General features: G+C 36.5%; 1 protein-coding gene across 5 annotated transcripts in view; it reads right to left on the bottom strand.

The window, feature by feature from the left end:
- Positions 1-19,972: 19,972 nt before the first annotated feature.
- The window catches only part of LOC132131985 (lysine-specific demethylase 4B-like), a 52,438-nt gene continuing 45,062 nt past the window's right edge, over positions 19,973-27,348 (bottom strand). For 3 of the 5 annotated variants that reach the window (XM_059544187.1, XM_059544188.1, XM_059544186.1), the window contains exons 18-21: positions 25,580-26,005; positions 24,391-24,510; positions 22,419-22,511; positions 19,973-21,390 (exon numbers count right to left, since the gene is read on the bottom strand). In XM_059544187.1, the coding sequence (XP_059400170.1) occupies positions 21,046-21,390; positions 22,419-22,511; positions 24,391-24,510; positions 25,580-26,005 (984 nt within the window). In that variant the 3' untranslated portion in view covers positions 19,973-21,045. The remainder of the gene's footprint in view (positions 21,391-22,418; positions 22,512-24,390; positions 24,511-25,579; positions 26,006-27,348) is intronic. The other 2 variants (XM_059544190.1, XM_059544189.1) reach the window with 1 other exon arrangement.

The raw sequence follows: 27,348 nt of genomic DNA on the forward strand, positions 1-27,348 counted from the left end.
TGCAGCTGCTATTAACCCTGAGAACATCACAATCGCTGTTTAAATGTTGATCTCATAGAGGGAACTTTCTCCCAGTGACAGTGAGAAATGATGGTTGAAAAACAGACAGCCGAAGGGAACCACGTCAAACAGCTCTGGAGAACACACACAGAACAGTGTGTAATGAACAGTGTTACACAATGTGTAATATGATTATCTGGAGAGACATGGGTCAACATTTACACCACACACAGATCAATGTGAAGACATGTACGCCTCTCAGAGCAGACAAAGGTTAGTTTTCGGCACAATATATACTGCCTAAATACTTTGACTATATTCGATTAATGAGTTTGGCACTACATTCGTCCACATTCTTGATATCCCAGAACGAACAGGACCAAAAGGCATTTGAAAGTGCATCTCCTGTTGTCTTTCACATCAGAATCCAAACACATATTTGTTTAGAGCTGTTTAAACGCTGCTTGATCTGTGCAGATTTCTCTCCTGATTCAGACCAGAACACCTTTTCACTGGAGGAAGTGTTATTATGGATTATAGACTCTATGTATTTGAGTTAAAAACATCTTAATGCTGGATTTGTTTCAGCTTTTGTCTTCTCCAGATGTTAACTGATGGACTGGAGTGTTGTGGATTATTGTGATGTTTTTATCAGACTCTCATTCTGACGGCACCCATTCACTGCAGAGCATCCATTGATGAGACACTGATGCAAAATACATTTCTCCAAATCTGATGAAGAAACCAACTCATCTGCATCTCAGGTGGTCTTAAAGGTACAATTTGTAAGATATTTGCACTAAAATATCCAAAAACCACTAGGCTAGTGTTATATATTTTGTCCAGCTGATTACTAACAATATCTCTAATGTTTTCAACTACTTGTTAATCATGAGAAGATTCCCATTCTAAACAGTATTTACCCTTTTTTACGCGGGGCATCGCGTCCCTATATCCGCACGAGGACGCGTCTGATACATAGTCTGATCGAGCCTTTGCATTGACTTTGTATGTTATCAACTTGCGCAAATCGATGAACTCGCGTTTAAACCATCATTTATCTTTCTGTCTGATTGATGGCCGTCACCGTTTGGGTAGAAGACAACAAATCCCATCATTCCACGCTACTTCTTAGCGTCATCAAACCACGCGATTGTTATTGTTTTGGTAGTGTGCCCTCTAGTGGCAGGTCATACAACCTGTACCTTTAAGGGTGAGGAAATTCATCAAATTTTCATTTTTGGGTGAACTATTCCTTAAAAAGTCGATTCAAAGCGATTTCAGTCAGGATCTCATCAATGTTCTTATGCTCAGAAGAAAGCAGGAGTGAATGGCAGCGGTATAAATAAACGAGGGGATGAGCCATCTTTCTATGTAGTTATCAGTCACTGCTGGGTGCTCACTGACTCGTTTGATTCATTGCTGTAGCAAGAGCAGTGGTGTCATGGGTCAAACCACACACTCTCGCTCACTCGCTAGCACAAACACCCGGGCAGGTCGCACGGTTATTCATGCACACGCTCGGCTGAGCTCTCCAGCTAACAGGAAACAAGCCAGTCAATAGAACAAGGCCCAGGCTGTCAATAGGGGCGAGCCGCTTTCGGATTTGTGCCCCGCTAAAGAGTCCAGGGCTAATGCGGCATGCCAGCACTAACAGAAGGGTGGCATGACCTCTACCTGCTACAGAGACTCTCGCGACTGCAATAGAAACCTATTATACACGTGCATTTAAGTGCAGCTGCTCACACTGGACTGCGAGCATGCAAAATTATTCTGGACACCAGGGTATTTCTGTTTAAAGGTTGTGGGTGTAGGGAGGGGGGTCATCTTACTTGGAAAATAAAGTGCAACACTCACTCTAGAAGAAAATATTTAAAGGGATAGTTGACCCAAAAATGAAAATTAGCCCATGATTTATGCACACTAAAGAGCAAGGACATTTGAGATTGGATTCGTCTGAAAGAATGAAGTCACATCTTGGAGGACTTGAGCGTGAGAAAATTGCATTTGATTTTCATTTTTCGGTGAACTATCCCTTTAAGCATTTAAAATGATGCAATAATAGTGAATTATGGGTAAATCATGCTCTGGGAAACTCCACTTATTTCTGGATTCTGGCTCAAAACCTTTGTTTATAGCTGAATAATTTTTTCAGAGACAGGTTCGCCCTTGCAAGGACAGTCCTGACTTCGGGGGGAACTTTAAAAAGCTAATTATCTGCAAACTCCATGACAAATTGCTCAGATAACCTTATCCCTGGTGTGGAAAAAAAGGGCCTGAGCTTCCCTTTTTGGGTGAGGAAGCCCAGGAAAGCGCGAACCATTCATAATGTTTTGTGTCAACCTGGCAATTAGGAGAGATAATGTTCCTAACCAATGTCATCGTCACCTGTGCTTTGGAGAGCAGGGAACATGACTAAATGGCCAGGTGCTCGACTGCTGGGCTTTTTCCTCATGAATAGCGTTCTTTTTTTACCGCCACATTTCACAGCAACGCCAGGAAGTAACGCAAAACCAGTGAAATCCGACTACAATCATATCGCACCATCATGGTAGCAAACAAAAAGCAATCTCTTTCACTCGGCCTCACATCACGACATAATGAATTTTCAATCACTGTACGAACTGGAAATTAAAAACATGTTATTGGCATAACCAGCGGCGTGTTGCTGGAAATCTGACAGGAAATACACTGACAGGAAATAGTACATCAGCAAGCAAACATCATAAAAGAAAAAGAAAAAAATGCTTGATATTGAATAATCATCTGCGCTCACACGCAGAGGGAAAATGATTTAGATTCGTTTTATTGACCGACAGAGATCACGACTGTTATCTAAACAAATTAAGGGCGGGAAAGCGCACGTTTTGCCCTCAGGCTGCAGGGACTTCAATTACATTTGAGTGCGTGTTTGCAGAACTGTCTGCTGGATTTTCCTTCTTTACATCTGAGTTTCCTCAAATCAATTTGTCATATGCAGTAACATGTATGAGAAGCAATTTATTTTACACTTGCGTGAATTAGATGTTCCCCACTCCGTTTGTTTACATATCTGAGTTCTGGGAGTTAACGATATTGAGCCTCCGCATAACGGTGAGTGGCTAAAGGTCAATTCATTATAAAACATATTTGAATATGAAACAGATAAAGCATCCCTCATGATTGTTTACATGAAGCTAGTGAGATGAGAGAATTGTTTGGGTATTGTGTTCTTAACATCTACAATTTGAGGTTATAAAAATAGTGTGAGAACGTTTTGAAATGTTTTTACAATGTGACGTCCTGTTTTATTGTCATGATTATAACTTTATATAAAGGTTACAAAAACTTTTCTTACAACATTCTACTAACTTTATTTTCTGCCAAAAATTAAACGTTATTTGAACTTTTTTTTATTTAACTTAGAAGAACGTGAAAATATCCCGTTTTCTTGTTTTGATTAGAACGTTATTTAAAGGTTCCTAACACGTTTCTTACAGTACTCTAATAACTTTTTCTCACCCATAAATATAACGTTATTTAAATGATTCTTTTTAATATTCTAAGAACATTAAAATGTTTAGGTTTCTTGTGATTAAAACCTTTATTGAAGGTTGTTAAAACGTTTCTTACAGTGTTCTACTAACTTTATTTTCACCCAAAATATAACATTATATGAATGTTTCTTTTTAATATTCTAAGAACGTTAAAATGTCCAGTTTTCTCATTGTGATTAGAATGTTATTTAAAGGTTGCAAAAATGTTGTACTAACGTTATTTTTACCCAAAATATAACGTTATTTAAACATTTATTTGTAAGATTCTAAGAACGCTACAATACCCAGTTTTCATGCCGTTATTAGAACATTCAGTGTTCTTAAATCATTTCAACATTCTAACTGTATTTTAAGCTAAAATATAACGCTATTTGAAGTTTATTTTTAATATTCAAATAGCGTTTTCCTTCAAAATTATAAGAATGCTCATACACATAAGATCATAAGAACATTCCAAGAATATTGTTCTAAGAATGTTTTCTCTCAACATTATGAGAAAATGTATCAAACATTAATGAAGTTATAAAGTTACTTTTTATAAACATTGCTTCAAGAACATTTTGTCCTAACATTTATATAACATTGAAAAAACGTTAAAGAAAGTTAGCTGGGAAGAGCCACAGAGTTCAGAGTGATTGCACATTTGAGAACATTTACATAATTTAAGGGAAAACACATCAAAATACAACAACTACACTGCAAACACGACTCGATTCTTCATGGTTATTTTTGTTAACTTTATTTGAGAGATTTGAGGTGTTGTGCTAATATCTTTAAGAGACATGAAGATGTGAATACTTAAGAGCGACCGCGGTAAGCAGCTAGCTATTCTATTAGTATTAGCTGCTGAATTGAAATAGAATTTTCTAGTGTAAATTAAGGTATAATGAATACGATCGTAATGTGAGTACAAAGTGTTTGCAGTTTGTCTAAGCGCACACTTTCCCACTGCAGAGCTTTATCACCTCTGATATGAGCGTGTGTGTGTGTCTGTGTGTGTGTGTTAGTGTTTAGTGGCACCCCCTCCGTATTCTGTGAAATGAAATAGATGGCAATAAACTGGGATTAGGTTAGAGTCAGGTTTAATTCCAGTTTTCAGAATAGCATCCGCTGTGAATCTACTGAGGTGACTGCTCAAATCCACCACACACAGACTCTGGGTCTGACCACATCCTGGACTATCCTGAATGTGTGTGTTTGTGGTGTCCTCATCCATATAAACAGATGTACTCGATGGAAATACTATGGGTTTTTTTTGGACATTTAAATGATTTTTGTACCTGGCTTTGAAGTACTTTGGAGTACCATCTAAATATTATAATACTATGATATTTCGATATATACTATAATATGTTAATAAACGTGCCATGGTTTTTCCTGTCGTAACCCAAGGTCATGTTACATGTCCAAAATACCATGGTAGTACTCTGGTAGAATGTCCATAAACATGGTATACCATTTTTGGATCCCCTTTTGTAACAAAATACAAAAATATTATGGTAAAGTGACATTCAGCCAAGTATGGTGACCCATACTCAGAATTTGTGCTCTGCATTTAACCCATCCAAAGTGCACACACACAGAGCAGTGAACACACACACACACACTGTGAGCACACACCCGGAGCAGTGTTCATCATTTATGCTGCGGCGCCCGGGGAGCAGTTGGGGGTTCGATGCCTTGCTCAAGGGCACCTAAGTCGTGGTATTGAAGGTGGAGAGAGAACTGTACATGCACTCCCCCCACCCACAATTCCTGCCGGCCCGGGACTCGAACTCACAACCTTTCGATTGGGAGTCTGACTCTCTAACCATTAGGCCACGACTTCCCCAATTACCATGTATTACCATATTAAATAAATTGACTGCTCACACAACAAAATACAAAGTATTATCTTGTTTTACTTAAAAAAAAAAAAAAATAGCCATGTTTTCAGTTTTAAATCAGTTAAAAACCATGGTACATGAATATGCTCATTAAAAATGTGCCAAAAGTACCATGGTATTACCATACTAATATAGATTAGCATCTTGTGGTTGACAGGTGATTATCGGCTAAATTTAATAATCTTTAAAAAATCAATAATTATCTAAAACACCATGGTTGTACCACATGGTACAATGTCCAAAAACATGGTAAAACTATGTATTTTGATCACTTTTGGGAAGTGAAGTGACTACTCATATACACAACCAAATACAAAAATGCTATCACCATGTTTTAACATCTCTGACACGAAAGTTACGTATTATTTAGTTTTTTACAAGATACCATGTTTTTTTTTTTTACATCGTACCATGGTACATGAATATGTTAATCACAAAATCGCAAAAAATACCATGGTATTCTTCAGACCACATTTAAATACTAATTTAAAACTACTTTAACGAATTAAAACTCCATGATCACGGGAAGAAGGAGGTGGGAACCGGCGGACAAATCAAACAGACTTTTAATTACAAAATAAAGACAATACAGCGCACCAGCCCCTCACGGACGACTGACAGGCACAAATAAAAACCAAACACAACTAAAATCCAGTCCTGGTCCTCTCTCGTCCGTCACTGTCATCGCTCCTGTTTTATATCCCTCCGTTCCTCCGTGGGACTCGAGACCGGTGGGTCGAGCAGGTGTCGCTCATTTCCAATCACTCCACCGGCCTTGCTCCTGTTCCCACGGCTCTCGCCCCGCTCCACTCGTCACAGCTACATTATACAAAAAAGGCACCATGGTATAACCACAGCTCTTTTTCAGTGTGTAATGCAGTTTCATGCTCCTCAGAAACATTAAATAGGCATTGGATAAATAAGTGTAAATAATGTATTGTGTTGTGTTTGCGCAATACCTCTCTGGGTAACTTTGGTTAAGCGCTTCAGCTAAGTGGAGGAAGCACTTTTTGATTAATCCTTAAACCTCTGATTCGTTTGGTGTCCGAGATGTTCTCGCATTAGCACAGAACTTGGCTGCCCTGTCGTGAGAGGAACACAACGCAGTGAGGCGTTTGGGTCCTGTCAAACCGTTGGAGCCCGTTGGCCCTTTCATGAGCCAGGGGCCGACAGATGGAAGATAATAGCATTTCCAAACTTTCCATTTAGAGGATTAAAATGCAGCAGTGGCCGCGACCCCCTTCACATTCAGACAGGGACCGCTGAGGCTGGGAACATATGCCTGCTGCGGACAGCACAGCCAGAAGGGCCAAAACACACGTCCTTCAGCCAACTGACCCCACAATCTCTCTGGCACCGCTCCTTCCTTCTCTCTATCTCTGCAAGCTGTTTGCTTCTAAGCAGGGCTCCAGACCGGACTCAAACCCAATATGTGGTTGTGCCTAGAACAGTGATTTTTCTTTTAAGCTGGGTTTGCTTCTCAGTCCAGATATGTCGTTGAAAATGTACTGAAATTGTTTAATATCAAAGTGTAAAAAGTTTTTTTTTTAAACTTTGATTAATATTTCCTCACCCTCAGGCCATCCAGTATATAGATGAGTTTGTTTCTTCACCAGATTTGGAGAAATGTAGCATTGCATCACTTGCTCGTCAATGAATGGGTGCCATCAACCAGCTGATAAAAACATCACAATAAGTAATCCACCCCACTCCAGTCCAACAGTGAACATTTGGAGAAAACTAAATCTATGTGTCTGTAAGAAGCAAATCCATTAATAAGACATTTATAACTTCATCACTTCTAGCTAAAATAGGAAATTTTGTAATCCATAATAATGCTTCCTCCCGTAAAAAAAAGTCTCTCACATTAAAGTCCAACCATAGATTGGTTTAGAGCTGTTTTGGACTGTGAAATGGTACTTGATCTGTGCAGATTTCTCTCCTGATTCAGACCAGAACACTTTTTTCATTGGAGGAAGTGTTATTATGGATTATAGACTCATATTTTAGTTAAAAATCATTTTAATGCTGGATTTGTTTCAGCTTTTGTCTTCTCCAGATGTTAACTGATGGACTGGAGTGCTGTGGATTATTGTGTTGTTTTTATCAGACTCTCATTCTGACGGCACCCATTCACTGCAGAGCATCCATTGTTGAGACACTGATGCAATGCTACATTTCTCCAAATCTGATGAAGAAACTAACTGACCTAAGAGAGAGAACATTTTTTACACCATTTTTTATTATATTTTAGCATTCATGATATGGTTCCTCTATAAATATTAACCATTATCATAATAACCACTTCATCTCCATTCTGAAGGATTTAAGGAGCTATTGTTGTGAATGAATTCAAACAAGGTATTTCTACACGACTGAAATGCCACCCTAACAGTTGATGTCCCCTGTAGGCTGTTCCTGATTCATCAAGACGTTTAGGAACTGCTACAAACAGAATTACATTACGCTGGAAGATGCTCGTCTGTTCCCTTAAAAGGGCAAGGATTCACACTTCATCCTTATCGCATTATTGCTAAATGGAGAAGTATTACAGAGCATTGTGGCTTTAATTATCTGGCCAGCAAGTCCATTAATAATGCAGTAAGACCAGAAACAGGCCGCATCTGTCTGCCAACCGCAAACCGTAATGAATTTACAAGCCCTCTCGCAAAGCAGCGCTTAAAACATTAAGAGTGCTCGAAAATAAAGCAGAAGGAGGCGGGTGGTGTGTTAGTTTCATTACAATTTACACGGAACATAAAAACAAACTTGAGTCAAAATGTGAAGGCACAGTGTGATAACAGAAGAGCATAACTCCAGAGAAAAATATTTTGGGCGAAATATTTAATTAAACAATAATTTAATGAAAAACGTGCACAAGGTGTCTACGCTTCAAGCAGGTGTCACTTGCTAACTAACTAAGCTGTTCCCTGTCACTGCATCTGCGAGACACAAAAAAATACATATTTCTTGTCATGATTAGAACGTTATTTAAAAATTACAAAAACATTACTTAAAGTGTTCTTCTAACTTTATCTTTACCCAAAATATAATGTTATCTGAACATTATTTTTTTTAAGATTCTAAGAAGTTAAATATGTCCAGTTTTAAGGTTGCAAAAATGTTTCTTACAATGTTCTACTAAGTTTATTTATTTATTTTTAATATTCTAAGATCAGTAAAATGTCAAGTTTTCTTGTTGTGATTATAACGTAATTTAAAGGTTGCACAAATGTTTCTCAAAACGTTTTACTAACTTTATTTTTACTAAAAATATAATGCTATTTGAACGTTTATTTTCAATATTCTAAAAACTTTTAAAATCTCCTGTTATCTTGTCATGATTATAATGTTATTTAAAGGTTACAAAAACATTTGTTAGAACGTTCGTCGAATACCAATTACAACATAATTCCGAGAATGTGGAATTTAGAACGTTTTCTCTCAACATCATGACTAAGTGTGTCAAACATTTATAAGGTTATAAGAAAGTTCCATAAACATTAAAATATTTTGTCCTAACATTTAAAGTTGTGATAACATTCCCTATTTATTGACGTGCAAAAAAAAAATACTATTGCGTTCCCTGAAATTACTATTGCATTCCCTCGGTTTGCTAAATCATGCACATGATTTAGCAAATCAAGCGAATGAATTAGTAAAAAGTGCGCACAATTTATAAATTGAGTGAACGAAATAGTAAATCGAGGGAACGCAATAGTAATCTTTTGCACGTTTTAGTACATTGAGGGAACGAATTAGTAAATCATGCACACGATTTAGCCTACTGTTTTTTTCTGCATGTTATGTGCGGCGCTCTGTACATATAAGCTAGGAACATATGGGATTTAAATGCTGCCATGATTCAAAACTGAAAATACAGTTCTGAAAGGTAGAAACTAAGTGTTCGAAAACTCAAAATCTTACAAAAAAAAGTTTTGCAAGATCGAAAAATAAGATTTGCAAGCTTGCAAAATGTAAAAAAAATAAAAATATCTCTGCAAACATTATGTTGTTTTTGAGATTTCCTTCTTCAGAACTGCAACATTTTTTTACGATGTTGCGCAAATAATTTTTCAGAGTTTCAAATTTGTCCGTGTTCTCCCACTGTATTAGATTGTTTTCCAGGTTGGAAACCTTGTAAATGGTGATCTGAAAACTGGTGTGCGAATAGGTGAATTTTTGTTTTGAAACTCTGAAAACAGAGCTTTGCAGGCTTGCAAAGTGGTAAAAAAAAATCACATCTCTTCAAACGTAATTTTGTTTTTGAGTTTTCCCTTTTCAGAAGTGCAACACTCTTTTTTATGGTGTTGTGCAATCATTTTTTCAGAGTTTCGAATTTGTCACTGTTCTCCCAGTGTATAGTTTGCTTTCAAGATTTGAAACCATGTAAATAGTGATCTGAAAACTGGTGTGCGAATAGGTGAAAAAGCGAAAGAGCTGAGTTTACAACACCCACTTTGCGGAGATACGCACACACAGTTGCGAGCTCGCGACTCACGTGATTTGTGGCAGCGTTGTCACGCAGCTCTGCTCTGAAACTCTGAAACTCAGACTGAGCGAAAATGAAGCTTCGAACCCTCGCAACTAAAAAAAGCCTGGAGGGAGGGCATTCTGCTCTTGGCCAATGCTTTGCTGTCTGCTGACGTACAGTCCAATCACAAGTCGTATTTACTGGAAAGGTGGGATTGACCGACTGCTCCGCCAATGACAAAAGCGCACAGGATACGCAAATAGAGGATGCACAAATTTCTGGCCACGAGGCGGTCCCGTCGCGGTCCAGTTTTAAAATAAAGGTTACCCACTTGTCGCTAAAATTCACCAATTGCCAGTACCCACTGAGTTTACCCCTGATAGACCGGCGGTGCATCAGTATACACACTCACCTCACTTTCCTCAGCTGTCGACTCACTTTCCTCACGCAGTGGACCACTGACTCTCTCTTCATGTAGAGACCGAATATTACAATTAAAGTGACTTCTATAGTGCATTCTATAGTAAATCTTTACTGGATTGTCTGTACCCAATCCTTATCTTCAAGAATCGGCTTAAAACACATCTCTTCCAAATGTATTTGACCTTCAAACTTTAACACTCACTATTCTTAAAAAAAGAATAATATTAAGCTTTCTATTCTTTTGTATTCTATCGGTTTTCTTTTATTATACAATTAACAAAGGCAAAAAAAGACCTCTAACTCTAGCTTGCTCTATTCTTTTTCTATTTTGTTCTATCTGTCATCAGTATTTCTATATTATTTAAAAGCCTTTGTTACGTGTAAGCTAAATGAGACTTGTTATAGCACTTGTAGGCTATATTTGTTGTTTTTTATTGCTTCCATTGTCCTCATACGCTGTTTGTGACGGATTGAGAGAGGATAGAGCTGACATTTTGAGTCACCGACTTTTCAAAAACAAAAACAGGAGCAAGCACTAGCCTACTACCAGCACAAAAAAAAATCATTGTAATTATTATGTGAAATTAGCTACAGGACCAACCCCCGCCCCCCAAAAAAAGAAACTGAGTTGAGGAAAGTGAGTCGACAGCTGAGGAAAGTGAGTCGACAGCTGAGGAAAGTGAGGTGAGTGTGTATACTGATGTACCGCCGGACTATCAGTGGTAAACTCAGTGGCTACTGGCAATTGGTGAATTCCAGCGATAAGTCGGTAACCTTATTTTAAATTTTAGGACCGTTTATTTTGCGTATCCTGTGCGCTTTTGTCATTGGCGGAGCAGTCGGTCAATCCCACCTTTCCAGTAAATACGACTTGTGATTGGACTGTACGTCAGCAGACAGCAAAGCATTGGCCAAGAGCAGAAGGCCCTCCCTCCAGGCTTTTTGTTAGTTGCGAGGTTGCGAAGCTTCATTTTCGCTCAGTCTGAGTTTCAGAGTTTCAGAGCAGAGCTGCGTGACAACGCTGCCACAAATCACGTGAGTCGCGAGCTCGCAACTGTGTGTGCGTATCTCCGCAAAGTGGGTGTTGTAAACTCAGCTCTTTCGCTTTTTCACCTATTCGCACACCAGTTTTCAGATCACTATTTACAAGGTTTCAAACCTGGAAAACAATCTAATACAGTGGGAGAACACGGACAAATTTGAAACTCTGAAAAATTATTTGCGCAACATCGTAAAAAAATGTTGCAGTTCTGAAGAAGGAAATCTCAAAAACAACAATGTTTGCAGATATATTTTTATTTATTTTTTTTTACATTTTGAAAGCTTGCAAATCTTATTTTTCGATCTTGCAAAACTTTTTTTTGTAAGATTTTGAGTTTTCGAACACTTAGTTTCTACCTTTCAGAACTGTATTTTCAGTTTTGAATCATGGCAGCATTTAAATCCCATAGTATGAAACAAAAAAATTTGCGCAACAAAAAATGCTAGTAAATTTCACTCATAATTACAATGAAATGGCAAGCAACACAATTAATTAAACGTGGAATATTGTTGCTGGTGCCAAGACTCGAACCTGCGACCTTTGGGTTGCAACTCGCCACGACTGCCCAGATCATTATTCAGATAAATTACTAACATTCTGACTAACTTGTTCAGCAGGATTCACTTCGAACTGTTATTAATAGCTCATTTAAAAAAAGAAATATTTTTACGTTGAATACGCAGAACGCAATGGCGCGAGAAATGTGTTTCGCACAATTTGCGTAGATAATCAACAAAACTATCTGCAGTCCAAGAGTGCAAACAATCGCTCTTGTTGTAATCAACCAAGCTATGTGCACTTGCCACACACTGGGCAGAACATTAGATTAGACGTTAATTTGACGAAATCTGCTCACAGGATGTAAGCAGGCAGATGCCAAAGAAAGACACGGGGGAAAAGAGCTAATATTCCCGGAACAGAGAGAAAAATTCGTTCTCACAGCAGCAAATGCAATTTTGCAGCCCCTTCCAGCTCCACGGCAACAAACAGGAGAAATATGTTTACTTGTTTTAATTTCTTTTTCATGTAATGTTGACCCTGAGGGCTGCAAATATTTCCCCTGCTCTAGCGCTCTCTACATGGTGATTAAATTCAATTTTATTCAAATGAAATCTCCCACTCTGCCCTGACACACACTCACACACTTACACACAGATAATTAAGGAGCGGAAGCGTTTTCTTGCGTTCCTCGCTTTTCTCTAATTACAATCCTGTGAGAAATACAGGAGGAAATGCAGAGAAACACGGAGGTTTCCTCGGAGGGGAACGCACGCTGACAGAAACGCATTAACTGCATAATTACAGTTGTGATTACACCATGACCCACAGATACCTGGAATAAGATCATACAGCATATTTATCTGCATGTCAGATTGTCATTGAGATTTAGAGTGCAACATGCTCAACAATTCTCAACAATAAATAGATTTATCTGTCCCTGTATTTATCCATTAACTAGGGTATGTTCTGGATATTCATACATTAAACTAGGTTTATAATCATGTCAAAAGCAAAAAAAAATAGCATTAGCGCTAAGTTCGATTAACTTTGGTGAATTAGTTGTACAATCAATGTTTGTTCTAATAAATTGACTCGACTAAAACTCTGATCTGTTTAAAAAAGTACTAGTTTTTATTCATATCTATCTATCTATCTATCTATCTATCTATCTATCTATCTATCTATCTATCTATCTATCTATCTATCTATCTATCTATCTATCTCTAAACAATGAAACGTTTTGGCAAGGTTTTCATAAAGTTATAAACAAACGTTCTTCCAGTAGAACAGCAAAACGTTAGCGTTAGTTTTTTTCTAAAACGTTTTAGTGTAACATTTTTAAATGTAACTACTTGTTTTAGAATGTTCAGAGTAGGCTACATTCAAAAGTAACATTTCAATGACTTCTAAGAAAACGATTAAATGTAATGCTCCCTTAACATTTGCAAAACCAAGAAAAAAAAAATATTTTTTAACATTTTTAAAAATCGGGACTTTTAAAAGTGCCCCTTATATTTTGACGTTACCTTTAATGCAGTGTGTAACGTGTAAAGCTGAAAGTGTATCATAAATAAAGTTGCCTCTCTAAAGAAAGAACCGCTTAAACGATTTGTTTTAAATTCGAATCCCATTTCCGTTAAGTTCACACGTCACAAGTTACCACATTATTTTCAGTTCCAAGGAATAAGGCGAGTAGAGTAGAATCAGGAGTTAAATTCATCTTTACTACGATACCACAGCAGCTTAATCACAACTTTTTGCTGTTTTTCCAGTCATTTCACGGACGACTGCTTCTCCAATCTCGACGAGTTCAACACGGGATTCGTAAATCGGTTGTCTTTGAAAGATGGACCAGTGTCCAGTTTGATTGGACCAGCTTGCGCCTCTCAATCACAGTCTATGATTAATAATTATTTTGGTGTAAGGTTCTGTCGAGCGTCCAAAATATGTAGTTTTGTGTGTTGTGTTGTGTTGTTATTACACTCAGTTCAGCTGTAGGTCCAATCACAACAGACTGGGTCATCGGACCAATCAGAGCAGAGTAACATTATGCAAAATAGCGGTTTGAAAAGATGAATCTTCGAAGAAATTGTTGAGATGCGTGTATTTTGACCTTGCATACATGTAAACCTGTTGTTGCGGTCTCAAACTATGAGCCAAATTATGAATTATCTATCTATCTGTTTAAGATGCATTAGCCAAGGCTCAACTAGTTGATCAGAACTGTCCCTGGTGCATCATGGGTCAAATATCACTCAATCTCTCATTTGCTTTCAGTGTCTTTCTGGGAATCTGAACACCTTGGCGAAGGCTAATCCTGCGTATGCAAGAACAATCACGGCTAATCTCCTGCAGTCTGCTTTAAACGCAAAACTAAATTAAATGAATGCTGGGTTTATGAAGATTGCCTTTCTCTCTTTATGCAGCCAGTCTTTTGAAGGTCGCAATCAAAAGATGACACACTTGTGCATGCTAGCTGGCAAGCCATGATTTGCTACGTGCTATTGCTAGTAAATCTAGATCATATAGATAGTATTTTTGGTTCATTTACAGGAAGAAAAAGACATTTTGTATGTCTGCTAAAAGTTTCATTAACTTTGATGACCTCGAAGCTAATGCTAACAGAGATGGACTAAAATCCACAAAACTCCCATTTTGATTTCACGGGTCTGTCAAGGCATTTTCACAGGTTAAAGGCTAATTGTATCTGAAATTAGGTTTTAAGCAGCAGAATTATTAGAGGTCGGAGGACACAGTCCTTCCGCAGCTGATCTGAGACCAGTTATAATAACTCCAGTCAAAAATAGCCAGATGTCTGTGAAGAAAAAAGTTTCTTGTACAGCTAGATGAAGGAATTAGCAGATAGCTAAAAAGTAGCTTAAACATTTTACTTAAAGACTTATTTTAGGGTTTTGTTAGTTACTGCAATTAGCTTAATATATAAACAGAACAAATTACCTCATTTAGCTAGCAAACGTTTACACGCATGTGTGTGTGTGTGTGTGTGTGTGTCTAGCCATTTCACAGACGCTAATTAATAAAGCCAAGCTCGGCGGATCAGAACCCTCATCCACTTCTGGACTAATGGAGCGTTTAGGAGCTTTTGGAGGAGAGGAGCGATTAGTTTGTCGTCCCTGACTGGACAAAGATGCTTCATTAGCATGCCAGTAACTCACAACGCTGTTTTTCATTAAACTTAGAGGACGGCTTATACGTCTTTCGTCGTCTGTCACACACACACACAAACTCCACAGAGAACACATTTGTATTCAAACAGCGACTGAAAACAACTTTCAAGCTGTGTTTACGTTCTTAATATTGCATACTGCCATACAAGTACCATTTCTGTAGTTTGTTTACTATTAAAATAACCATATTTATTTATGAAATGATAAATGGACACCACTCATACAGTAAAATTTAACTAATTTTTTAAAAACAGATAAGTAAAATGTTAAGTGTGCTAAACACGGCATTCTACTTGTTTATGTACTAATGAGTAAAACAACACATACAAATTTATTGTAGTTTTATTGTAATTCTATTATTATTTTTAACATCATCTTTTGACTCCTTATTTGTTAAAAATTCCAAAAGCTGAAGCATTCTTCCAAAAAAAAAGATAAAAGATGTACGTTTTAGATTTAGTTTTTTATTTGAATTGTATTATTTTGTACCATCTTTTTTTTACTTTGAGTTTGTTACATAATACACATAATACAAATTTAATGTTAAAACTAAGTGTGCTAAATGATAATATGGTAAACACACTGTATAGTTAAAATAAGATTTGAAGCAAAACACATTCTGTAACGCTAAACATTTAGCAAACAGTTTGTAAACTTGTCACATGACCTGCATTTGACTACAAACACAAATTCTTTTTTCATCTTTAATGCATTTTTATGCAAAAAAGTCTCATTTTTAACAAATAATTAGTAAAAAAAAAAAGAAAACTAAATAATAAATATAAAAGAAAGAATGGAACTTTAATAGATTTTCATTCAAAAAAGTATCAATTTTTGAAAGTTTTAAATTCAAAGTAGGGCCGGCTTTGCCGACAGGCGACACAGGCGGCCGCCTGGGGCGCCATCTGCTGGACGGGGTGCAAAATTGCAGAATTATAGTATTATGAAAGCTGCGCACACGCTGTACACTTTTACTGTACACTGTCCACACACTGCTTGTCCGGTTCTTTTACTAGATTTACAATCCTAAAAAAACGGCTGAGTCACTCTGACAGGAAGCTGTCAAACTCAGCTGCTCAGCAACCGGGAGTGGCGCGAAAACATCTGACAGCTGGTTTTAGCGCTATGAGCGCTATGATGGGGTAAATGAAAACACGTAATAAAATGAAAACACTATAACTGCTTTTCCTTGAGGTGAGGTCTTAAAGCTTCTCTATTGTTTTCTACTGTATCCTTCAGGTTGTTGCTTTTAAAGAGTTGTTGTGTGAAAATTTAAAATAAAAAATGAACTATGGAATAACTGTGGAGTATCTTTTTCCCGGGGGGTTTGGGGGGACTCTCTCGCCTTGGGCACCAAATAAGCTAGAGTCGGCCCTGACTCAAAGTAAAAAAATAAATAAAAATAGTACAAAATAATAAAATTCAAATAAAAAACTAAATTTAAAACATACATCTTTTGTCTTTTTTTTGTGGAAGAATGTCTCAGCTTTTGGAATTTTTAACAAATAAGGAGTCAAAAGATGATGGTAAAAATAATAATAGAATTACAGTAAAACTACAATTCCAAAATCTTTTTTGTGCAAAAAGTAAACTTTTGGAAGTTTCAGAAAATAATAATGATTAATTCAACAAATAATGATTAAAAAAAGATGTAAAAAATCCTAATATAATTCAAATAAAACTACTGTACCACTCCAAAAACAAACAAAAAAAGTCTTAGAATTAAGAATTATTTTAATTCTATCTAGCAAATCCAGCAAGAATTCTTCAAGGAATCTTCAGCAAGGCCGTTCATTTCCTGTCACATGACAGGTGATCTCAGCTTGGCCAGCACTAAATAGTATTTCACTGCCATGATCCATAATATCAAAGCAGGCCTCGTCTTTCTCTAAATGCATTTTAATATCTGTAATTGTGAATCTGGCATGATCCCAGCGCCGTTCTGAACGTAACCACACGAGTGGAATATCAATGCCCCAGAGAGAGAGAGACAGACGGGTCAGGGCCACGCTGTCACTCGCAGCTCCATAGCGCTGGCAGAATTGGTCTTAGGTGGCATCGGTCCGGTGCCTGTAATTAGGGGGAGCGTGTTCACATCAAACGGCCCTGCAGCGGCGACGGGGTCACAGGGGGGTCATGCAGAAACCAGCTCTCTCCTGTTTCATCTGCTGACTTCAAAACAACTTTCAGCAGCATCAAAGACGGAGATCGAGATGCTGATCACGTCTAACAGCACAGAAAGAAATGAAGAGAGACGTGGAGACAGATAGAAATCTGTGACAAAGAATCACAGATGACAGAGTCATCCATGTATGTGTCAGAATACACAGAATAAATATACATACATACACACTATACTATATATATATATATAGTATAGGCCTAATTAAACATGCAGGGATTCTATATACCTGTATATATATATCACTTGTACATGCATTTACACTACATTTATGAATTGCATAAATAATGTTGTGAGATTAATGTTTTAAATATAAAAGCTATCAAAATAGCAAATGGTAGGGAAAAAAATAAAACGATACTTTTAAATATGAAACAAAATTTGTCTGTATCTGCATAGTAACGTCGTTGTTGACGAGGAATCAGTTTTCTTGATGCTAAATACAAACATATTGAAGGAAAAAGACTAAATATAATCTAATCTGATATAAATCCATACATAAAAACAAAATGTTTCCATTGCATATGTTTATCTATGGCAAAAACGCTATCAGCCTCAAAGTTGAGAATCCTCTAACTTTATGCAAATGAAGAGCGACTTCCGAGAGGAACAGCCAATAGAAAAGAAGGTAGAGCTCATGTGATCGTTCTCCTTTCAGCACCGACAGTGAAATTGAAAATCCCTCATTAGATTTAGATTTTATGTATGGATTTAGATTATATTTAGTCTTTTGCTTCCGATATGTTTGTATTTCGCTGTCAAGAACAATGTTAGGCAGCCAGTAGTAAGAACGCCCAGTAACGTCCTCATCACCAACCCTAGGTTACATGCAGCGACAAAAGTGTGAACGCAGCTCCATCCAGTCGCTGTCGCCAGAAATCACCAGCTCTTTATTGAAATGCATGAGATTGTGCAGCTTTGTCATTGCATATTAACTTTAGTGTGAATGGGGCTTTAATAAGCGAGTTGCTGAGTCATTTATTCAATCGATTCTTTCAAAACGACTGATTCATTCAGAAACAAAGTGTTTTCATGAATGAATCAGTGAATCATTGACTCACTTGATTCTTTAAAAAAAAAAAAATTAATTCAGGAAGTTATCACTGCAGTGTGTTAGTGCAGCGATGTTCTTTGTTTGGAAACATTTTTGTTAGCGAAATAGACAATACAGACAATATTGTCTCTACAACTTAAGTCACTTAATATTTATTTCTTGTTCATTGAATTGTTGCCGTGACACAAACAAATGCATTATGGGATCTACAGTTGTGCAAAACAAATCCGGATTGACATTTCACTTTAGTTATGCGAAACAATTAGTCGATATTTTAAAAGCCTAGTTGGTTTTTAATTAGATAAAGGCACATTTAGAGCGGCTAAATGTCAATGAGGCTTCGATTTGACAAAACAACTCTCAGATTAATCTTCTTGCATCGGATGATTCATTGTTTTTTTCATAATGGTTTATTTTTAACAGCCCTGGTCTCCGAGAAAAGCTTTTAATCTGTTCGAATGTGATCATTTGTTATGAATAAACAGCAATTTACTGACCTCTGAACTTCAGAAATCTACTTTTCAGAAAGCAATTTATAAAAATGCCACATTTTCAAAAGCAAAAGCTTGTTATAGGCCAATTGATTTCCATGACCTTTACAGTTGTTTTTGATTACTGGATAAGGATTTGAAGAACCGTTTAGATTACATTTGGGGAAGTCTACTCAATTTTTGAACTGGTTGAAGTGATTCATTACAAAGAATTAATTAAAAAGAATATTAAAAACTAAATAGAAGGGCAAAAGCCTAGCCAAATGTAATATATGTATAATTATTGATAATCAATTACTACATTCAAGTACTGTATTTATTTGTATTATTCAAACCAGGTTTTTCATGGGTTTTCCAGAAAAATAAACGCAGTCAAATACAAAGCACAGTTTCACTTCACATTTTATTACAATCTTTCCTAGTACTTCTGCACAAATAAACATTTGCCATCATCAGTATGCAAGCTGTGGTGGGTTATTTCATTAAACCTGCCTCTTGTGACATTTCTGTTAATGCAAAGCAGAAATCCCAAAAACAGAGGAGTTGTTTGGAAAACAAACGGTTTTGAGACGAGAAGGGTGGTTGTCACATTAAACAGAAAGGGGAGGTGGATATATATATATATATATATATATATATATATATAAAGAATGGGAGAAATAATAGTATGGAAAGGGAAGAAAAATATATATAAAATAAGGTCTGTCAATTATTTTTGGAAAATAATCCAATAAAAAGGAATGCAATTAATAATTTTCAAATTTAATGACAAAATAACTTCATTTGGGGACTTTCCTTGTATTCATTTACTTTGTATTTTGCACAATTCTCCAAAATCTATGGCATGCTAAAGCAAGTGAATGACTATTATCTATTATAAATTTGTCATTTTCAGTTTAACAAAAAAGGTGGAGCAAGGGGTTGTTGGAAGCATCAGAAGATTGTGGCATCTCCCAAGGCTATGTACTGGGTCCGTTTTGATTTTAATCTATAACAACAATCCTCTCCGTAACGGTCTTATCCAAGTGTTTGTTTCCAAATTAATGGAGGGTTCGCTGGATCAAGCTTTCAATGCTATTTGAATAATGAACCCACAAGTACAAGTGAAGGAGGCGTGCTGATTGATAATCGCTCGCGTCAGAAGATGAAACAAGGATGGTCAAACAAAAAAAAAAGAAGAAAACAAATCCAAAGCGAAAACCAGACCCTTTATTTGAATGTGACGGCATTTGATAAGACTAGAAGTTATACTGAAGACAATTTTTCCAATTTGCAAGCAGGACATCTAGTATGTACACCTAATTGTGGATCACATGACCCGGATCACCCCTCAGTAGTCTAAGACCTCTATAGCACCTTGAGAAGGCAGACTGCGTAACTGTTTAATATCACCTATGACTATACGCTTAAATGTATGCCACTTCAACCTTTTGAATAAAAATGATAAATTCAACTTTTTTTTTTTTTTATCTTTTGACAATGTGTTGCAAATATTCACCAAAATAAAAATCAATAAAAATAATAATCAATAACAACAACGGTAATCATAATAAAAAAACAGACAATAGTATTCAATATCAACGTCTACTAAGTATGCTAGAAAAACAAATCATCTTGCGCTGAAAAAGTTTTTATCGTAGATTATAGAAGAATACATGAAGATGCGCAAATCTATCGTAACACAGATGTGTACGGAAATTGAAAACTGTAGCTTCTGTTGCTGCCATAATTGATTTTCTTTATACAAGTATTAAATCTATATGTGACAAAAGACATTTAAATACTTGTTAAATCCAATGAGCCCAGCAAAAACTCTTCCTGTGACCCCCCGCCCGAACACTTGAGTGTAGAGAAAAATACCTGAAACTTTACAGATTTAGACTGTCTATGTGATCTGTGACCGGGTAGCATGATTTGGCTTGAGTTAGAAAAATATTTAGCACTCGTTAGAGAAAAAAAATCTGGTATAAAGTCAACAGCACATACAAGTGAATGGTTATCCCATCTGAAAACGTGTGGCGGCTCTTTCCGTTAAGTGAAAGAACCGGAGCGAGGGATCGTGGAAAGGGTCGGAAAAGTGGGGTGTCACCCAAGGGTATGTACTGGGTCCGTTTCAGCTTCAACCTATAATGACAAGCATGCGTCCCATGTGTTCATAGGTGGGAGACTCGGATTAGCATGACAGCGAATAAATGAAACAAAGACATGCAGTAGATGAATTCAAAGTCTGTATGTGTTGACGAATAGCTGGAAGCGCAAATTGGCGCTTCAATACATCTGCTCAACACCTTGTTCGCCCTCTTCTGGAGGAAAGTCAGAGTTGAGGAGAGACTCCATGTAGGCTACGTAGCTGGAGCTATGTGTGTAACTCTCGCTGGGTTCCGGGGCAGGAAGTGTGGCTGCTGTAACAGGAAGTGAGGTGGGGGGAGGCAGGCAGGGGGCAGTGCTGGTGTTTGGAGTAATACTAGCAGGCAGGAAAGTGGTGACTATTTCTGAAGGTAGTGCTGAGGGCTCAATGGCTAGTATTGGAGGCGGTGTCGGCAGACGAGGGCGCTTTGCAGCCAGAGGTTCATCTGACGGTTGTGCCTGAGGTTGCTGTTGGTTCACAGTTGCCTGTTGAAAAACAAAAAGACAATTATCATTTAGTGAGGTCAATCAGAGATCTCCAAATGGGCTCCAACCAGGGGTGGGCCAAGACCTTTTTTTCAAAATTAGCGTAGAATTTCCATACCTCAATGTATGTTGACCCGACCATCACTCTTTTGTGTGTTAAACACAATCTACTAAATATAGACAACTTCCTTTTAATGAAAGATAAATTAAAAAAATTATCATAATTTATGACAAAAATACTATTATAAACAAGGTTAGTGGACAATTCGGCAGCAAAAATTACTCTAGAAAAATCATGAGTGCACAATAATTTTATAAAATCTAAACATTTAAATAAAAAACATTATTTAATGGGGAACAAATAAAAGCGTCAGACTAAATTTGGTAAAATGTTACATATTGCTCTTTGTTTTGTTGTGAAATACATGAATGAAAAACAAGTAAATATACAATTAAAAGACTTAAATGTATAGCACAGTAATGAGGCAGCAAGATATGATAAATTAAACAGAACAAGAAAGGATATTAATAATCTTTCATTGCACAAAAATATTACAATATGAAAGGCTCAAATACGGAGAGGCACAGAGCACTTATGCTCCTGTAATGTGTAGTGTATTATGTCTGTGCGATAGTTTATTGAGCCTTTTCTTTGAACAGTTTAAAATTTTAGATAAAAAGAAAACATGCTCCGCTTTATTTTTTCCATACTTTTCCAGACCTGGAAATTACTTAAAACAAATTCCATACTATTCCAAACTGCGTAGGAACCCTGAATATTGGATTTGGATCAGTCTCGTCTAACCGCTACCTGATCCGGCACAAAATGGCAGTATCAGAGACGATACCAACACTGATTATCAGATCGGCACACCTTCAGCTCCAACTGCACTGTTAGCTTGATAAACCCTCTAGTTTGACAAATACGAAAGCTATGACGTGTTGCACCTGCACTTTGACTTTACGTTGATTAATTCTGTGTGCAGAAAACATATGGTAATCGGCCTGAAGCAAATAAAAGCGCTTACCAGACGAGACATGACCCTCTTGGGCAGCTCATGGTCCAGAGAGTGAATCTCGCTGCGCTTCAGTAAGATCTGCGTCTCGTCCTGAAACTCCACCTGCAAGGAAATACAGTTTAGACGCCTTGGATCCTTTCCTTAGAACCACTTCTTTTTTTTTACAATCCAAATTTAGAAAAACTACTTTTTCTAAAGCTTGCTTGACAGCCATGTTACGTAAATTCTTAGAAAATAGTAATACAGAAAACTGCTAAAAAGCTGTTAAATGTTGATAACTAAATTAAAAAGCAATTATGTATATTATTCTATATCTATTTATAAAATATCAACACTCAATTATGTGTGTTAAATATTTAAATCTAAATTAATTATTTCATTTATAATTATATATATATATACAAATATAATTCCGTGTGTAAAATAATGATATGAAACAAATATTATTAACATTTAAATATGTATTATATAAAAATGTATATAAAATATAAAAATATGCACACGTATAATAAAATATAAATGATGTGATATTAAATGTATAAAATATTTAACTTGAATTATAATTAATATAAAACAAATATATATATATATATATATATATATATTTATTCATACATGTAAATATGTTTGTGTGTGTGTGTGTGTGTGTGTGTGTATGTATATATATATATATATATATATATATATATATATATATATATATATATATATATATATATATATATATATATATATATAGTTTATTTTTATATAAAATCATTCTATTAAAAAAGATTATATGAAGTGAACACACACACACATTTTCAAATTATATTATTTATTATAAAATGTAGGGCACATGTAAAACCTAATCCTAATGTTTTTAATAAAGCTGTAAAAACTGATTTTAACCTGAAATAATCCTTTAAAACTCTTAGATTTTTGATCGAAAGAACATCCAACAACAAAAGTTGCAAACTTTCAACCAGTCTGCAATCAACACCCTATTCCACATCAATTCCCAACGGCTTCAAGACCTGTCAGACATACAGGCATCCAGTTACAGATCGCCCGCGGCGGGAGGGAGAACGTTTGCCGCGTCTAGCAAAGGTAAAAGTGACGTCATGAAAGCGATCGGCGCTTGTTACGAGTGCCATGTCTCACACGGATCTAATAAATAATGGAGTCTTGTGGTGGAGGAGAGAATCAAGCAGTTCTTTAATGCTGACAGAGGAGTCTCTCAAAAACTCAGCCGAGCAATGAAACACTGTGTGCGTTTGGGTTTTAATGAGAAAGAATCTGACGTGGAACAAAACTAGTTCATCCAATGTGTCAAACAATATATTAACACAGTTTGTAAGCCAAAAAAACTGAAACTGGTAGTTTTCTGAGTCACTTTTCCATCCAAATGTGAAGATAAATGACGTCTACTCTCAATGCCTGTGGTCCATCACACCTTATAAGCTTCATCTACAGACTTCATAAATGCGTCACATCTGCCTAGTTTTTTCTCATTTTCCCATTATTCTCATCTCTCTTCCACTCAACATGTCAGTGGCTCCTCTGTGTACAAGGAAAGCAAACTTTGCACCAAATGTGGGACTCCTGAAAGACTCGGATAAGATGGGGAATCAATGACTTGAAGACGTAGGTTTCTAACCTCAAAATCAGATATCACCGTGAAACTCTACTGATCTGAATTATACAAATAAACTAAATACTATACTCAATTACAAATGATTTTATTAAATTGCTAATTTTTTAAAACAATTTATTGTTCTAGTTATTGAGGTACCCAAAACCGGACCATTTTTGACAATAATTAAATAGATCCATAAGAGTCAACGATTCACAGATTGAACAACTCTGGTCACACTGTACGATTATTTGTTTGATGTCTGAAGACGCGTTGCACTTTGCAACATCCATTTAATATCCAATTAAATAGTCATAAAAGGGGGGATGAACAAACACAAATAAAACTGAAGGACGTCACAGTTACCTGATAGTAACGGTGGATGTGTTCCTTGATGAAAGAAGCGTTGAGAACCCGTCCGTCGGCGGTCTTGACCACCACGAGTTCACCCAGATCTGGAGGGCCGTTCCTCAGGCAGTCGTGACTCTGAGACGGAGAAATCACAGAGATGGTGGATCAAACAGGCAGTTGTAGCTCTAAAATCTGATTGGATGAGCCAAATGACTGTGCCAAAGCCAACTGACAACCATAACAACCTACAGTTAGATTTTAACCAATCAGAGAAATGCATTTTAAAAGGCAATCAGACACAAGAGGATGTACATTACAATGGTTTTATCATGAACAAGCTACTAAAAACTCTAAAATCTGACTGGATGAGCTGGAGTTCAATCAATCTAGATTTAAACCAATCAGCATCCAGGAGCATCAATAAGCCACAATGACATACGTTACAGTTATTATTATTATTTTTTTAATGATTAAGGAGGTTTTAGAATCAGAATCTCTAGAATCTGGTTAGATGAGCCAAGTGAATGCAACAAAGTATGGAAGCCCGTTTCCGCCACTGAATAAAAAAAAAAAAAAGTTTGACTGTATATCTACCAATTCAGACTTTCTCTCACAAATTCAGACTTTTTTCCTCGGAATTCTATCTTTTTCTCAACGTTGTGAATTTATATCACGCCATTTAGATTTTTTTCCTCACAATTCTGACCTTTTTCTCTCCAACTGCGAGTTTACATCACGCAATTCTGACGTTTTTCCTCGCAGTTCCATCTTTTTCTCAAAAGTTGCGAGTTTATCACAAATTCTAAATTTTTTTCCCCCTCACAGTTTTACATTTTTTCTTGGAACTGCTAATTTATATCCCGCACTCTGACTATTCTTTGTTTTTCTCAATAACAACAGTATGTGATAGAGTCAGAATTGCACAGAAATAAACTCACAGTTCTGAGAAATTAAGTCAGAATCGTGACATATATAAACTTTTTCTGAGTCTACATATTTTGATTATCTCACAATTCTGAAAAAATGTCTAAATTGCGAGCCACAAACATAACAAAAAACATTAGATAAAATCTAGATTTCCAACTGGATCCAGGACTCTACACTATGGCCAGGATACAGCACAAGAGGCTGTATGTTACAGTGCTTTTACTAAACTAAAACCCAATGTAAGTCCCTTAAAAGTGGCTATTTCTTGGCATCTCACCAGCAGGTTCTCTGGGAAGATGTTATCACAGTAGGAGCCGTCATCAAAGTTGACTTCATAGTAGTTTTGCATGCCAATGCCGGTGATGGTGCAGCGGTAGAACCAACCGTCGCTGCTCCTGCCGATGACCTCCTGACCCAAAGACAGCTCGCGTGAGCCACTTTTGACCTGCGGCGGAGGCAAACCGTCTGTTTGAGGATCACCGTGTGCATTAAGATCCCTTCTATGGTGGCTACACACCTTCTGATTGGTTTGTTTGTGTTTGTGACAGGTGACGGACACCACGTACGGCCAATCGGCTGGCTTCATGACGACTCCAGCGAGGAGGGCACAGGTGACGTGGAAGGAAGTGGAACAGTTGTCCAATGAGCACTGGATACATGCGCCGAAGATCTGTTTGGTCGTCTTGTGGCAGTAGACACACTTCTGCAAATCGTAATGAAGAAATTACAGCCTTTGTAATGTGACAAATTTCCAGGATACTCAATGACAAAAAGTGATTTTATCCATCAGGAAAAGGGCCTACTGGAAATAGGAGTCTATGTCGAATGGGAGTTCACTGCTAGATGTGATCCTGGTCTTAAGTTGCTGGGGTATATTTGCATCAAATAGTCAAAAATGCAGTGCATGGGTCAAAAGTATAGTTTTCTTTTATGGCAAAAATCATTAAGATATAAAGCAAAGATCACGTTCCATAAAGATATTTTGTAAATTTCCTACTGTAAATATATCAAAACTTAATTTTTGATTAGTAATATGCATTGCTAAGAACTTCATTTGGAAAACTTTAAAGATGATTTTTTTTTTTTGCACCCTCAAATTCCATATTTTGAAATAGTTGCATCTCAGCCAAATATTGTCTGATCCTAACAAACCATACATCAATGGAAATCTGATTCATTCAGTTTTGAGAAAGTGTATACATCTCAATTTAAAAAAAAAATCGACCTTTATGACTGGTTTTGTGCTCCAGGGTCACATATAGCTATTAGGCTAATGGTAAACAGTAAAACAAACTAAAAAACAAAAAGGACGTATTTTCAGAAGTCTTTCATTATAAAACATTAATGTGTTAACTAAAATAAAACATCCAAAATGTTTAAAATTACAGTAAAAATTTTTTTAAAAGTATAAAAAATAAAATAAAAATTAAAGGAACAACATAAAAATGGACCAAAAAAATGCAAGAAACAACAAACATTTAATAAACAGAAACAGGAAAAACGATGCGATAAGCAAAAAATAAAATAAAAAGAATTAAAACAAAAGCAGAAGCCAAACCAAGAAAATAAGAAACTAATAGTGAAAAAAAACGCACACAAAAAGAACAGACTAAAGAAATAGAAACAGACAGAACAAACAAATATATAAACTAATGAAAACAACGAATGAAAAGAAAAAAATAGAATAGATTTAATGGAAAAAGTAGAAAAAGGAAACTAACTAAAAAGAAACAAAAACAGAGAAAAGAATGAAAGAAACAAACAAAAGAGAACAGAAACAACGAAAAAACAAACACCAAGAAAATGTACAATAATGAACAAAAAAAGTAAACATTTAGTAATAAGATATTAACTGAGAAAGAGTGATTTTACGCATCAGAAAAAGGGCGTTTCATACCAGAGTGTGGCCTGAGTTTGCAAAGTCAATGCTAATCAGCTATTTGGCTTTCGGCTAACATTATTTTCAAGTGTCAGCTGGAAACAAAAGTCATTCGATGAGCGCAGCAGCAGCAGATCAGATGAAAGATTACAAAGATGAACATTAAC

The sequence above is a fragment of the Carassius carassius genome, chromosome 48 (assembly GCF_963082965.1).
Source record: "Carassius carassius chromosome 48, fCarCar2.1, whole genome shotgun sequence".
NCBI lineage: Eukaryota > Metazoa > Chordata > Actinopteri > Cypriniformes > Cyprinidae > Carassius > Carassius carassius.